This window comes from Saccoglossus kowalevskii, chromosome 10 (assembly GCF_978046115.1).
Source record: "Saccoglossus kowalevskii chromosome 10, keSacKowa6.1, whole genome shotgun sequence".
NCBI classification, from domain to species: Eukaryota; Metazoa; Hemichordata; class Enteropneusta; family Harrimaniidae; genus Saccoglossus; species Saccoglossus kowalevskii.
Window position 1 is genome coordinate 30,696,976 of NC_140650.1, and position 17,194 is coordinate 30,714,169.

General features: G+C 37.0%; 1 protein-coding gene across 3 annotated transcripts in view; it reads left to right on the forward strand.

Annotated features, from left to right (window-relative positions):
• Positions 1-16,679, forward strand: part of LOC100367399 (neuronal acetylcholine receptor subunit alpha-10-like) — a 90,029-nt gene extending 73,350 nt beyond the window's left edge. For all 3 annotated transcript variants that reach the window (XM_085504782.1, XM_078006449.2, XM_085504783.1), the window contains exons 3-8: positions 5,611-5,750; positions 9,030-9,074; positions 10,832-10,941; positions 11,986-12,188; positions 12,555-12,881; positions 14,820-16,679. In XM_085504782.1, coding sequence (XP_085360908.1) covers positions 5,611-5,750; positions 9,030-9,074; positions 10,832-10,941; positions 11,986-12,188; positions 12,555-12,881; positions 14,820-15,406 — 1,412 coding nt within the window. In that variant the 3' untranslated portion in view covers positions 15,407-16,679. The remainder of the gene's footprint in view (positions 1-5,610; positions 5,751-9,029; positions 9,075-10,831; positions 10,942-11,985; positions 12,189-12,554; positions 12,882-14,819) is intronic.
• The last annotated feature ends 515 nt before the right edge of the window (positions 16,680-17,194 follow it).

Below are 17,194 nucleotides of genomic sequence, written 5' to 3' on the forward strand. Positions count from 1 at the left end.
AATTATTGACTGGCGCCGATATAGTCATATTTTGTCTTTACTCTGTGACTATAATTATGGATACGGTGAAACCCTGCAGCAACTACTTAATGATGATTGACATTTATATAAATACTTTGATTGCAGAATTTAATAGCAGTATTTGGATGAATTGAATAAATGGCCTCCGTTCAGGTGACAGACAGTTATTCATTCAGACAATCCCGTCAAATGGACATTATAAGAATTAACTATTACGTACAATATACAAAATTCGTATCACGAACTAATTTAAGAATTTGTTCATATATTCAATGCCGGCGATAGCAGTAACTGCGTGCCTGCTTAATTCCGAGTCCGAATGACATGTTAACCCAAATGTTTGACGTCGACACAGACATACGAAGCTCATCAAACGTCACGTTTCTCTAATTAGTGTAGTGTAAGTCAATTATGGTTACACGACTAATGTTGAATTTACGGGATTTTTGGTGATTTAAATATTGTGAATTAGACACAGAGTTCGGAAGTATAGAGTACACAGCATAACATTATAAGTTATGTTACTGAAATTTTTTGACCCCAACAGCGAGGGCTTAAAGAACGCGATCCTTTCATTTTTACGGAAATAAGGTACGAGGGAATATATCTTATTATGGTGGTCATAATAATTATACGATTAAACTATATTAGTTTGTATTGTACTTGGATATCCAGTGACGTCATCAGTGTACATTACCATTAGCAGATACCAATGCGTTGTCACAGTTGTAGTATGATTGTGTCCATCGCACACTAAGCCAGATACATTTGAATAGATCAGACAAATGCCATCGACCAAATCTAATGTATTCAACGCCGTCGCCGGATTAATCTGTGAAACAGATTTGCGTATACCTTTTCTCGTGGACAGATTTAGTGAGATTCAAACATATAATTGACATTCATATAGCGCGGTGAATCAATTCATTCTTATAAATTTATGTTTGAAATACAACGTATTTCGCGTAAATAAACAATGTATTTTACACGCGATGCGTAGGTCGCCGGGAATCCACATTGAACACGACACGGCGCGCGCGACCAGGTAAAGCATTAGATAGCAGGAAACAGACTGTATATCATCAATGATTTTTGAAAAATAACTCGTACATTTCAACGATGATCATTGGACAGCAAATCTTTCTAATGTACTTATTTTGTCAATCCACTTTAATTGAGAGATATATTTCACCATGCGTTTTTTCACCTACTGACCCCTTTCACTACTGGCCCCTTTTTGAAAGTTTTATTTATATTCTTTCGATGGAAAATGACAAATAAAGGCTGTGTGTATACATTTGATGTAAGCTAATGAGAGTTGGTATTAGTAGTTGTAGTCAAAATATCTAGACGCTCCAGATAATGGCACTGTATTAGCAGTGGGAGAATATGAGTGTTTCCAATAAAATCAAAAGGTTAATTTTAACATTATTTCATATTCTACATATCGGTTGAAGCATTTTTTTATTAGTATAAGTATAAGTAACGGGTGGGGTTGATAAAATGAAGCCAAAGTGACAAAGTGCTTCCATAACGCAGAAATTGAGATGACGGCGCATGGGTTCGATTCAGTAGATTTAAACGTTGTTTTGTTTGATTCAGTTCGCGTCTTTCAGCCACGGATACACGGTAGAACACTTATACTCCAGGCTTTTGTTTAATGTTGTTCGCTTGATTGAATAATCACTGTCTTTTATTATCACAAAACTCATGCATAGAGACTGTTTAATCATCGTTATTTTTCTGTATCCTTCAATCTATCGTCTCACTTTCCGATCCGAATGTTTCTACGGCCCATAATGGATTTCTTGTCACTGCAATGACTAAATCGGCTGTTATGTGTAAATGTGTTCCCTGAATGGACATCGGAATTGATTAACGAGGCAGTGTATGCATTGGATGGCCTTGATGAGTTTCAAAATTTTTTTTGATACTGTGAATTTAATATGAGGTTATTACGAGAATACCTCAAAGTATGCACGAAGACAGTACAGCGGAAGTATCGACCGACGCGCACTGTCTGAGTGCATATTTTGAGTATCTTTCTAATAACCATATTATTATACATCTTTCCCTTCCAAGGATACGTCATGGGAATGCCGAAATCCCAAAACAGAATCAGCGAACTTTTTTGTGGAGTCCGGTCAAACCCTGGTGGCAGCCATGTTTGTTTTTATTATCAGAGGACACTTACGCGCGTAATCATTCTATATTTGGAATTCGCATTTTCTTATATGGTAGGATGAAAATATCCCGTAAAATACCGCAAAATTACGGCACGCTGTAACTTATGGCGTTACGGTGACAGATGTATAATAATCGGTTATAATCTTTGCTTTATTGGCACCGTATTGTGACCAATTAAAACCGTTAAAGGGAGAAACCGGAAATAGGGAGATAGGAGACATTTCCTCACTGTGGGAATCTTTCTTTCTTAATTTCTGCAGCCTTCTGAATATGTCTAATTAGTGTCTATCTTTTTGTTTTCAGCATGTTAATAAACTTGTCTTTGTTTTTTTAATTGTTAAATTCAGCAATTTGTGAAAAGTTTGCGTTTTGTGATAAAATGCATCTTATTCTCTAAAATTTCAGATTCTGGGGAAGTTCTGTGTTCTACCTTCTAGTCACTGTTTGTTGTTATTCATTAATCACTGGAATTTAATACATCGTAAATGTTGTATATGACGCCACACTGTTGACACAGTGTCGTAGAGAGTGTATGTACTATTCTTTGAAAGCACGTCGGTGTTGGTGTAGACATTGGGTGGGTTACAATTCATAATATTTTTACTAAATGTCATTCAATGTGAGCTGTAACACCGAGGTTTGTGGGGATTTATAAATTGTATTCGGACCGTGAGGTCATTAGTACATACACTGTCACTCTTGAAAAGTACAATTTGAAATTTCGTAGATGTTACTTCTTGAAATTAATAACTCAGTCGATACTGGAGACATACCTTTTTTAAAAAGTTGACTGATTCGGCTACATTTTCAAGTAATTTGTCAAAAGTGATGAATAGGTGTTTGTTAAGTAGTGACCCTGTCTGTAATAATGTGGATCGATTAAGGTGTTTAGTCAATTATATCTCGGGTTTAATCAATCACACTCCATAGGGCCATCCAATTAAGATATGTTCCATGTATTTGTTTTGAAGGCTTCTGATTTATTCTTTGTGTGTAATACAATGCAGTGTCTCGTTTGCTGTGCACTTTGTACACAAATATGGAAAATCTATTCACCGTGTTAAAAAATGCATTGACAAGTACTCGAGAAAGCGCCTCTATTAGACATTGATTTCTCTAAAAGTAAACATTGTCAACACTCCGCCACGACCAACATGTGAAAAAGGGGCAGATTTATATTTAACTCAGAATGAATATCTCATGAGTGACACCTCAATATAACATTTATTAGTAATATTCATAAAAAAGACGAATATTGCTACATGAGTTTAATAAATGTGATATTTTAGTGTCAAAAATATGATATCCAGTTTTTTTTTTATCTCATGTACCATTTCGCAGCTTCTAAAGGCTAAAAACTAAAGCTGTGCACGCAATTTGTCACTGTGAGCGCTTATTCAAGACAGCAGAGCGCTCTGGCTCAATTGCATAACAGATCACAGTTTACGAACACCGGTTACACGTAGTTTACGACATTGGTATTAGAAATATTTATTTTTGGAACCATCACATATTTATAATTCCGGGGATGTATTGAAACTATAACTGTTAATTATGGAGAATTTTATATGACATCGATGATGACATCCACAAATATATGTAAATTTATATCACGGGCGTTTTCGCATTATTCGAATATTAATGCAGGAAATATTGTGTAAAACCACCAACATTATAAGATTTTGGCATATTTTTTTTTATACTAACCAATGACGTCAAAAGTTCAATCTACTGCGTTGACCAATCAGATTGCCGGGATTTTTCTTGCACATTATTGAGATATAGAAGATTATTACATTGCTTTATTAAACTGAACTGCCATGTTATATTGGATATATTATATTATTATATGCGAGTAATTTTCAAGTGTTAGAACACCAATGATTGGCATTGTCCAGTGTGAATACAATTCCGTGACCAAACCAAACACGGAATTCGAATCAACCCATTCTGTCAGATTTATTTTTGGTTTGCTGATTCTATAACTTCCAAATACCATTGGAATAACTGTTTGATGTACATGGGTAAACGGACAACGACTGTAGTCTCCCCGTGTCAGCGATGATGGATTCGAGGTTAGACTAGACGCGTTAGCAATTGGGTTGATTGTTGCAACAAAGCAGTTCGCATCTCATTAAAACCCTTGTGTGTTGCGTATAAGCGTCGAGTAGATCGATTGCCGGGTTGAGCATGAGATTCATATTTCTGAAGATGTTTGTAATATTTCAAATAAAAAAAATAACATTTTATAGCGTTGCAATGTAAAAAATTGGGCGATCTTGCCATTATTACTCACCACAAGGATATCAGTAACACGCTGCGATGTAATAACGAAGACGACGTGATCCGTGATAACATATAGAGGTATGACGTAAAAACAGAGATAACAACGTTGAGGAATTCGTATTTTTTCTTTTAAAATACCAACATTGAATAAAATTGAAGGAGTAATAAAACAGTGACAGAATACAGATTACAAAATCAAACATATTTGTTTTGAAAATAAAAGTTCGTATTTTGTAAATAGATCTAGCTCATTTACAGCAATATGCATGTATGTTGGATATCAGGGGTCAGAGGTCAGGACACAACATAGCGAGTTGTCTTTTTTGATGAGATACTTTTCCTTGAGCAAGGCAGATATTCTTAAAATATTCAGGTTATTGCTACCCGAATGTCAAATCTTGTGGAAAATAACGATCATGTGGCTAAGGGGGAAATGAATGACTTAATATTGCGTATTCATATGACAAGCACAATTATAGCGCTTCAGTCACCACGTTCCCATCATGCGGCAAGCGACGCATAGAACGCGCTATTTGACGAACACGGTATGTGTTTCTGTAACGAACTCCTCGCTATCAAAATCAACCAGATTATTTTTAATCCGCGCCGTGTTTTCAATTTCCGTTTGAATATGCTTGCCAGCCGCATCTAAATGGCAACTGTGCATCGCCACTGTACAGGATGTTCAGTTTATTAACGTTAAGCACATAGCTCACATGAGCTATAGGAAATATGTAAATTAAATAACGTATGGGAACTACTAAGCATGAACTTGTCGGCGTCTTCGATGATTTAAACTGTGAGGTACAAATAATTCATTAGTGGTTTCGAAACTAGTTATTTAGTATGTTTCGAACGCACCACTCCCTGCTCACGTAAGCAATGCATCATTAATATCGCAATTACAATGGTCAATCTGTTTAAATAAGTAATTTCCTGTAAAGAAGAAAAACAGGTTGGCAATGCGTAAATCGCGAATTACGTGAATACAAATATGGTACCCCAGGGAAAATATTGTCGTCTGCAAGTATCCGTGTGAAACTTCAGGATTGGGTTATGGATGTTTTATCAGTTACATAATATTTCAATAATCGGAGTATGTTTTTTATATTTCAGGCGTGGCTGCGAATGAACATCAGTACAATCTGCTAGAAACTCTGTTCAAGACATACAGGAAAGAAATTCGACCAGTTAAAAATCTTACTACAGTTACACACGTGGAGTTTAAATTCTTTGTTAACCTCGTTCTCGATATGGTGAGTACCTAACTAGAACCCTGTTTAGGGGTGTGGATTTAAATCCGTCCTACAAGTTGCATTAATCCAAATATATTTTTTTTCTAGTGGCCCTGTAAACCATGTCACGTCAGTGACATCGTATGAGGTTAGGGATTCTCGGCTAGACCGTGCCCCTTGACCTTTTACTAATTTTTCCCATGTGTTGGTTTGCGTTTACCAACTACTAACATAATAATACGAAGCATCTATCACATGGAATTGTATTTGGACATTAAATATCTGAAAATCATTGCGTCGGACTGAAGTAGCCATGCTTTAAGGAGATGTTCAGCCGATCACGAAACACTGGACGTATGGAAAATAAATATCCAAGGTGGCATTTTATGAGCTGACACTTAGAATCGATATAATCCATGACCAAAAGTAACTGGACAAGTTAGGAGACAAAATATAAAGCCGTTGTTACTGTGAGTGTGTACGCTATTCTTCAAATACAAAAGAAATCCTTGAAGGGGACTACTTATACAGGCTAGTTCACTCGAGTGGAAAATTCCAAATTTGAAATTCGCCGCAACATAACGTTTATGGAACGTCTATACAATGCCACTCGAAGACTTCATAATACCTGTAATGAGAACATGATTTCATCATCTCTAAGTTTCTGAGATGATTTCAGCTGCTCCTTTTATACATCGAGACTTCCACACTTCTTAATAACTGAGCCCCACGCTTGGACGCTATTAAAAAAAAAAACTACTTTTAGCTGAGAGAAAAGCACTCAGCGCATTATATCTTCAGAGTTTCATTGATTTTGTTTTGCCGAATGATTGCATTTTCAATTACGGGAACTGAATCCGATAATCCATTTGGTTGTACTGAAATATACTGATTTGCATATCGGAAGTATACTTGAGTAATTCTACATGCTTGTTGTGAAGTTCTTCTCTAGTGATGTAACTATTCAAATTACCGAGAAATTATTAAATTTCATTACTAAAAGAATGACGACATTTTACCTAAAGAATGATTCCATTTTGCCCACGTTTTCATAGACTAGCAGCATACGTTTGAATCACGCGGTGACCTCGGACGACTGTTAGGAGGTAACCCGGAATAATTGCGGGGTTGCTTCGGTTGGGAAAACCGCGTTACGATGTATTTCCGTGAATTACCGTGCCGTAAATATGTAAGCCGCCGGTAAATAAATGCGTATATTACGTTTATTGCGCATATATATATATATATATATATATATATATATATATATATATATATATATATATATATATATATATATATATATATTTGGCCACAATGTAATTACTTACTTACTTAATTAAGACATACTATTACAGCAAAATCTAGTAATTAAACGTCCAACGTAATTGTGATACGATATTTCTCGACAAATCGTTGCAGAAACAATCTCTCGTTATCACTTTGCTGTAAACTTGACACACAATTAGCAAAATATTATCTTGGTATTGACGCTATACTTTCTCCAAAGCAAACTGACAATTTGAACAGTGTGGGCGAGTGTGTCCTGATTACTTCACATATGTATAATCGTGGCTTACTGAACATTTTCATTTATTCAACGGTTGTCGGACGAAACTAATTTTATCCTATTTTTTGTGGCAAGTCTGATGGTCGAGAGTAACTCGTATCGTAATGCCGTCAGAAATGCGTTGGTAAGTACTGCCACATGCCACGTATTCCGAGTAATTATCAGTACCTTAGGGGGGATTCACGAATCTTAAGGCTGTGTACTTCATTTCACCACGTCACAGATTAGTTGCGCTGACAAACCACTATATATACAAATCGGAGCAATGATGACGTGGGTTGTCACGTGATAACACAAGAGATCCATATCGATTAAGTGCCATTTGGGAAAAAAGAAACGAAAACAGACAAATGTACAAAATATCAACACATCGAGAGACGGCTCCTATACATTCATGCAAGATCTTTTTTTAAAAACAGGTGTCCAAACGAAGTTGAAAGCCGTATACATTTCAACGAAATCTGATCCGTCCATTAAACTACTTCAGAAATTGTTGTACGTAGACAGTATCGTTGATGTAAACAAAGTCTAACATTCACACCAACTAAATAAAATACCTTATATATGAATTTCTCAGTAATTCTTGTTACATTCGTTTTTTGTCTTTGATATGAATTTTGGGAATGAATATCCTTTATATTTTTGAAATTTACAATCAATTCTATATATTTAGTATTGCTAATACTCAGTAGATTATATTATTTTTATATACATTTATTGCAACTGTTTTCCGTGACCTTCACTCCATAGTGCATGTCAAATAATGTTAATCCGATCTAATATAAGCAGCATGAATCAAACATTCTCATCAAACAAACAAATCAAACAAATGCATAAATTTGCAATGCTTGCAACAATATGTTAAGAATGTTATTCGCAAGAAATAAAATCCAGCATTTAAAATAACAAAAAAATCAGCCTAATCTTAAGTTATACTTTTGTACATTGATATTCAACACAGGGCTAGCTGTTACCTTATTATGATCATCAGTGATATTTCACACCAAACATCACGACTGTGAAAAATAAACAAACTTGTTCAGGTCATATTTTCACAAAAAATAAACAGATACCCCATATGAGTACGAAAATAAAAGAAAGGAATTCCTGTTGAAAACGGTGATGTATCGAAATGTGAATGGTAGCCAGAAAACGGGTGTGTTTATGTAGTGTTGTTTAAATGATGCGCACCAAAGCACGTCCCGTCTTTCAAACCTTTCAGCCAGCTTGAATTATTTGGGCATATATTGCTCAGGACAAACACGTGATCACTGATCGTGTCCGCCCACGAACAAGAAAATTTAATAATTCATCACAACTTTCTAGAGCAAACTCAGGTGGTGGTGTAAAAATGCCTCGTTAGTTGAGCGAAGGCGTCCCTCCTTGATATACCGGATTGTAATTCATGGTGACTTGTTCTTTAAACATTCGATGCTATTCTAGCGGTTCGGCGCAGTGCGATTGCAAAGTTCCACATTTATTCAATCAATATGTAGCTATATGGGGATGAGTATTTAATTATAGCTTTGTAAATCCCATGCAATCCAGATACGTCCCAACGGATTTCATGTAATCCACGGACTTCATAATATAATAGAGTCTAGGGGTATTGTGACGAGTGTAGAATAGCTTAGAAGATATGGCACACTTAATGTCAGAGTTTCATCCCACTAAATTTCAATAATGTGATGGTTATCTAAAATCATATTCCGTTGTTTTTTTATTGTTAGGATGAGAAACATCAGAAACTGACAAGTAATACGTGGATAACACTAGTAAGTATATTATATATGTATCTTGATAGCAGCTGAATACACATCCCGGTGGGAGAATAGCGTTGAGCTCTTGTTTTGACAGCAATGCTTTCACTCTACTCTGTGTTATCCATAACAAACAACTATACACCCTAGCGCCTTGGCTTGTGGTGGCGTATTTGCGTTGTTTTGATAGCACGCATCTCATTAGCATTAACATGTGGACTACAGATCGTGATATTTGTCGATCGTTGATTTTAGTGAAAGATACATTTGACAAACTTAACAGCAATGAGTAATATCGATAATATCGTATTGTATATCAGGCTTAGATCAGCGTTCTGTTAATGTTGTCAAATTGAAAAGTATTGAACGCAACTTCCAGTATGTCAAATTAAATTCAGTGCTTTCTTGTACTAAATTATATATACCCAGTATGGTCACTATCCGACCAGAATCCCTCTCTCTGCGAACAATACGTGGAAGCATTTTGCTGGCTGGCATATTAAACCTTGAAATGTCAAAATGAACATGATAGATATCATGAAAGTTTAAGATAATTAAGAACAGAGAATTTAATATAAACCAAGGACGGGTTTACGCAGGGTTTACGCGTGTCATCCATAGGAAATTATCAAAGTCCGCGTCACACTGGTCTTAACAGTGATTTATTGTTTTTTATGTGTTATTTATGATGCTCAGGGAATTAATGAAAATTTTATAAATTGGCCGAATAGTATTATTTTTATTTGATATAGTACTACGTCGTATAAGCAATTCTCGTGGGAGCGGGACAGCTGACTGACCCATCTTACTAGCGATGTATTCCTCAATTACTACAATAAAACACACGTCAACAGATGTCAGAACTACGATTAATTGCAATGTGATCGTAGCCCTCTATATTTTTCTCGCACGCGAAGACGTCCGTTATCATTGGGGCTACATCGAACTCAAATTTGTATTATCAAATTTTAGTTTGAAACTAGTGACGTGTAAAGTATTACGTGTACTGTAATAAATGCAACAGCTACGGTATTCGCGTAATATCTGCTTTGCCAATAACCAACTATCATCGAGCAGTTCCGTAGCTTCGGCTGAGATTGAGTTTTCTGTATTTTTAGAGTGTTATCAGATCTCTGAATCGCATGTGGGATTCAGTGTTCGAAGATCAAATATGGACTATATTACAATACTAATATTCGATGTAAAGCATTTTCCATTAAGATGAAGATTAGTCTGAGACGCACACCAGACTCTTGGGTTCTTTCCTGTATAGCCATTTTGTACCTCACTTTCGATTTTATAGGACGATTATTTTTATTCTGCTTTCGATCGAACTTGCTAGGTTAGATGTGCATAACACGCAGCCGAAGCAATGCATGGCGGGATTTATTGTAGTGAAGGCAAATAATAAATTAGTCAATAAATGGCGCTATACGTCAGCTCTCGATCAGGTAAACTCGCGAGCATCGTAATACAATGTATTCAGATTCGAGTGTTGGAGAAGATACTCGCAATTGCAAAGGTTTTCAAATACGTTTTGTTGACATTACGACTTTAAATCGAAGCGTTTTGTATTCAAAGACAATTTAAAAGTTGATATTTTTATTTTCAGATTATTGACATACATTATATATCATGCCCATAAAGATCTTGACATTTCCAAAATGTAACATATCTGGGCAGTAGATTCTACTGTACGTTTTGTAACGTGTTTGCTGTCATAATTATATGTGTACAATATCGTCTGATTTCAAACATGTTTACGTTGGCAGACATGGATAGATGAGTACATGGTATGGAGTCCTACTAAATACGGTGGAATTGACAACATCAAGCTACAAGCAGACAACCTGTGGCTCCCCGATGTTTATTTCTACCAAAAGTGAGTGCGTTTTTTTTATACTACACATTCATACCTGGTGTTTCTAATTTTATTTTGCACTTTGAATTAACACAAAGACCGCAGTTCGAGGATAGTGATTAATCATGACCTGTACTGTGAGGAATTCTCTGGAATTGCTTATGTCATGCTTACGTCAGTAGTATTCAAATTTACCACAGCGTGTATAATTATACCAGAGAAGTATGCAAACAATGAACGATATGTAATAGTGAATGCTATCCAGAACATTTAACAGCGTGTTTATAATATCCATGTTATGTTCGATTACATCAACAACTCAAAATCGTGTTCGACGTTGGACCGCGGTGAGGAAGGTCACTACAACCTCATGCCTAGATCTGTTTCGAAATTTTACGTTACCTTAATTAACTTTACCTACTAAGACGTAGTGTGGCAGATAGACATTTGATAGACTCTTGTTTTACCGCCGTTAACAAGATTAGATACGTACGTGGACAGGCAAAATATAAGCATATATCAATCACAAGACCTCACGATGCAATGGACAATCCGAGTGAATTAGAAAAGCATGTATTGGATTGTGTACACGTGTGCTCGTCTGTTGTTACGCCACTTTACATCTACCAGTAAATATTACGTTAATATTAGCGTGTCTACGATGAATGAAAGCATACTGAGATCTAAGTTTACGTGCCTGGTGATTCATTCTTACTTTAATTTTAGTGGACTTCTTTCGATTTTCGATTTCTCTGGTTTTCTGTCATGAGCAAATAACAAATTCGTTTGTGTGGCGCCCTCTGTTGACATTTTTCAACAAATATTTAATTTGATTATCAAAATTATTAATGTACATGGTAACATTTAAACATGAAAAACATAGCCATGAAGTCTTACAGCACCATGGGCTGTATTATCCACTTAACTTCGGTTCGTGGTCAACACTAGCCGGCCTCGTGTGACTTGGTACGCCATGACACTTGAGGCGGGAACCAGCCAACTATATATAGTGATGTAATGGAGTTTAACATTCACTTGAGGGCGTTTGTTTCATTTTTCACGCAGTGCTGCGAATAAGTATGAAAACTTCCTGGAGAATGCCATATGTGTAATATATTATACTGGTGAGATCATCTGGTCCGCACCTGTCATATTCAGCGGCCATTGCCGGATAGACACTAGGTACTTCCCGTTTGATAGACAACAATGTGTTATGAAGTTTGGAACTTGGCAACACGACGGCACGGAAGTAGCTCTTAACGGATCAGGTAGGTACACATGTTATGCGCCCTCATCGGTCACCGCGACGTCAAATTGAGAGAGTTTACCGCTATACTACCTGCCATTGGTCGTAATAGCAGGTTACTCCAAAGTAAAATATATGGTGTTCCAATAACTATCCCGATCTCTTTTAGTATTTCTCTTCATGCTTTTTACTATGTAAGATAGTATAAATCATGCCTGTGCCCTGGATACGGTGAATATGTTACTAAAAATAAAAGTAATTATTTGACACTGGTCGAAGTAGTTCTGAAAGTGTGAACAACGTCGTCAAGATATGATTTACATGTCCTAGGCCCATCTAGAAAAAAACACAACTATTAACGCACCTACCATATTTTTTTCTCTTATAGGAGACACATCTGCGTTCGTAACGAACGGTGAATGGGATCTTCACGGTCTCCATGCAGAAAACAACGTAGAATATTACCCAGATACGCCGGGTATCCCGTACACCGATGTGACATTCACAATAGATTTTCAGAGGCGTAGTCTATTTTATGTGTTCAATCTTCTAATGCCGTGTACGCTGATATCACTAATGACTGTCTTGACATTCTTTCTACCTGCCGAGTCACAGGGTAAAATCAGCCTGGGTGTCACTGTATTGTTGTCGCTAACAGTTTTCCTTCTTCTGGTCGCCGAAGTAATGCCAGCGGCAGACGAAGTGCCGATCATAGGTGAGTATGGTTTTAAGGTATACGTCATACAGCAGACATTGACGCAAGTAAAATATGTACATGAGGCGATATGTTTTATTCAAACTCAATAGGCAATGTGCCTCAAGTATTCCGGCACTTGTCGTCTAACCATTCTTGATCTTTTAATTGATCTGAATGCCCTGTAGCCTGACATGTAGGCGTGAGTAGGCCCTCACCGGCCGAACGGCATCAGGCCTTACTAGGGTTTGGAGCACCGCGGAGAGCGCAACTCACACAACCTCGTCAGGCTAAATGTACTGTGGCCACATAAGACTACAAGAAGCTTATGACATATTACGGGTTACGGTTTTACCTCGTGTGTTTATTTGGCGGCGAAGCGAACTTGAATCATGCATTAGGTCACCCGTGGATGGCACACCCGGGACAGTGATACGTTACCGCACACACTTACTATTACATTTCCGCAACAAGTTACTCCCACCCTCAGTGCCACTTGTACGAAGTATTTTTCGAGCCACACACTATTAATATAATTGCTAATGATATTATCACAAACTATCGACCATGTATCCTGTTACGGTGTTCGGGATATCCACGCTCAAGTTCTTGAGAATACAATGCGACCAAAACGAACACACTCACTGTAATCATACGACGTTTAGCCGTTTTCTGAGTAAAATCGTAGAAGGTCTATGGTGAAATTAACGAATTTCTTAGTGAAGATTACAGCCTGGAGGCAGATTAAAAAATAATCTATACTTTATCGGAAAAATATTTTGTAGATATCACTTTGTACTACGCACTGATGTTCACATCCCAATCATACTCCCTCTGCATTTGCTGAATATTGATTAATCGATTTGCGAGGTTTAGTCTTAATCATATCCTCTCCACAAGTTCCAGACACCCAGATTGATCGTGGATTAACAATCGTTATAACCAGTTCTGTTTATGACGAAAGGGAAGTAGTTAAACAGTCAGTTATGCGGGGAAATAAACAAACACATTAAAAAAAACAACACCTGCAATCTATTGTAAAGGAACAAGATTTTCGATGCATATGACTAATATTTTCTAGTAGAAATTACTTTCATCGAAATGGTCATCGGAGGGCGTTCTCTTTGGGAGGTGTATTAAAGATGCTATATGGTATTTTGTTCAAAATTCCCAAAGTGTTCGTGTACATTTGATTCTGACTCTCTGTACACTAAACATGATGTTTCGATCGCACACGTGTTAAAGTAGGATTCGTAGGATAAATTAATAAAACATTAATGGGCATGCGCATCACAGACCCATGCGTAGTCCGAGGTTTTATCGAACAAATATGTACGATGCACAGAACGTTGTTAATTGACGGTAAATCCTAACTTGTAATATTAAAGTTTATCTGTCATCTGTCACAAAATAAGTCTGCAGAGTTTTAAAATCAAATATCCTGGAATAAATTATTATATATTATATTTTTCTAAACTTTTCAAAGATTTTCTTCGAAGATCAATGGCTAATATAAAATCATTTGCATTTAACTCAAATAAATACATAAATAAATAAATTAAAGCGAGGAAGTCGTCACCTGCGCATGCGTCAGATGGTCATAGCGTGTCATTGTTCACAAACTACCCACGAGCCTTTGCGCTTTTAGCGTATGTTGTTATCGCCGCTTGGGACTTACTAATTCCCGCGCGTGCGCAGGTGACGATCATCCCGATTTGGTAATGAAATAACACGTAACATTTTGCAAATTTTACACCAAATACTAACTTGAAAAAAATCATGGCGGTCAAAAGGTTAACAATTATCTACGAGTATGACTGAATCGCAACATTCATCACGCTGAGCACGTGTGAAATATATTTTACGCGCGTTGTGTTCGTCGCGTGGGAGTTCACGATGCGGCACACCGACTACGGCGTTTTAAAACCACCTCATTGTAACGTTTTGTTCACTTTACAGGGCAATACTATGCATCGACAATGATACTCATATCTATATCACTGGGTATGAATGTGCTGGTTGTAAATATTTACTACAGAGGCCCAGACAGAGACAGTGGTCCCGTGCCTAAGTGGGCAAATACGTTTATCACAGGATACTTGGCATGGATACTCAACGTCAATGTCAAAGATGAATGCAAAACTGACAGATCATCGCCCGAATCTGTGCCCTTAATAGAGGTTAACTGTAACTCTCATCATGGAGGTACTTCGACGGTTAATGTATTGGATCCACGCGACAGATTATTAGACGGTTCGCCGCTACCGTCGCTACGACGGGCCTACCACATGCACGCGGACGGCGGCTACCCTTCGATTAACGACTGTGGTATGAACAAAGACGACAAGGAGCAGGTGATACTTCTAAGGATGGTACTTAGGGAGCTCCGAGTCATGACAGCCGTGCATGATCGCCAAAAGATTATAGAGAGGGCTAAAACCGAATGGAAGCGAATGGCAAGAGTGATGGACCGACTGTGTCTCCTTATTTACGTCATTGGGACTGTGAGTACTGTATTAGTCAGCGTTTGCCAGATACCGTGGTAACCTACACGGTTCTTGTTGACATTCTTCGTCGAATGAGACACCATTTTTTGTGAGCGCAGTGTGGACCTTTATGTAATTTGTTTGAACAATGTAACTACACAAAGACGAGCTAACGAAACTCTTTAACCAACTTGAATAGAGACAAAGTCGCAGTTTATAAGTGAAATTTTGAAAGAAACGTGTATACAGACTTGTAATTTGTCATGGAACATGCAAACGGAGTGTTCTAAAAAATCCAGGATACTGCTATATATGTTTCCAGTGAACGTCCGATGCAGCTGAACATTCTCAGATACATTATGCAGTCAGTATCTCACTACTTCAAGTTCTTGTTATCAGACAATCGTTTCACGTAATGTGTTTTTCAATATCACGGCTGTTCTAGTTTTAAAGTTAAACAGCCATGACGCTTTAAATACAAAACGTGTGGCATATGCAGCATATTTGAATGGTACGTTGACACCGTAACTACGGTAACAGAACACTCTTGAACGATAAAATGGTTCATTGCAACTTATTATTGAGATAATGGTAACATGTATATCTCAGTATGGCGGAATAAAATAATTCATATATAGAAAAAATGACTTTCCTATATTCGAAAGCTTATTTTCCAAATTAGTTGTTCTATTATCTCGTTTTGATGGCTACAAGACAATATAACAATTTTTTTTAATGAAAATTGAAAGAACGGTAGTGTTGTGCGCCCTCAAGTTGTACACATAAATATATTTCGGTTCTATACGTCGTTTGGGGGCGCTATGCACAATAAGCGGAGTAATCATGATGTGAATGAAGACTCGACAACACAGAGGACAGGATTACTGTGGTCTCCAAACTTTTGACAGGAGAGACACTTAAATATAAGATAACTAGCGAAAGCAACATGGAATAGAATAGGTGACAACAATATGTTTTGTTAGAAATGCGTACGTCTCAGTCGTGTTGTTACCTGACAGCACCCTTCGACTTTAGGTGAAATCGACATAGCTAGGTCACGTGTCTTTATAAATAAACATGTACTCTCACGTCAAGTTACGATGATCATTCATATAACTTTGAACAGTGAATCCTCTAATTTTAATTGGAAATGATGAAATACATTACGGCTAATTAGTGCGCACCATCATCATGCCAATACTCCCCCGAGGCCCCGTTATCTGATGCACGATTTAGATTGTCCCGCGCCTTAATTCTTAATGAGTTAAATAATTAATTAATGTTGATTATGTTTATTCGTTGTTATACAGAATAAAACAAAAATGAATGATGATGTATATTTCATTTTTTTGTTCCATGCCATGACGACGGAATGTATGAGCCAGGATGATGTTGAACAAACGTTAGCTCAGACTCCCGGCGAGGATGAAGAGTCTAAAAAGGAAAGAAACACATTTTATACACAATGGTGGCGCAATTCTTCTAAATAATCCGAAATGTGTTTGTCATAATACAAGGATTGCTCCTGCATAGTTGCGACAACGACAAATTGATCGCGTTTTATAAAATCACTCTCTCGCCTGGTAACTGACTGCTGTGCATTTAGAACTAAAGTTTGATTCAACATTATATTGTCAGAATATTATAGTTGCATTGAATTTCAGCGGATTTTTATAGCTTACTCACTCTCTTCAAAGTCAATACACCAATTAATAATAATAATAACTTTGGACATTTGCACAAACGACTATAACCGAACATATGTTTATGAACAAAGATGATATTTTGTGACACAGATTGTTTCTTATTTACCGAGAACAGAATCTTAACGTATAATAAACAGTAACA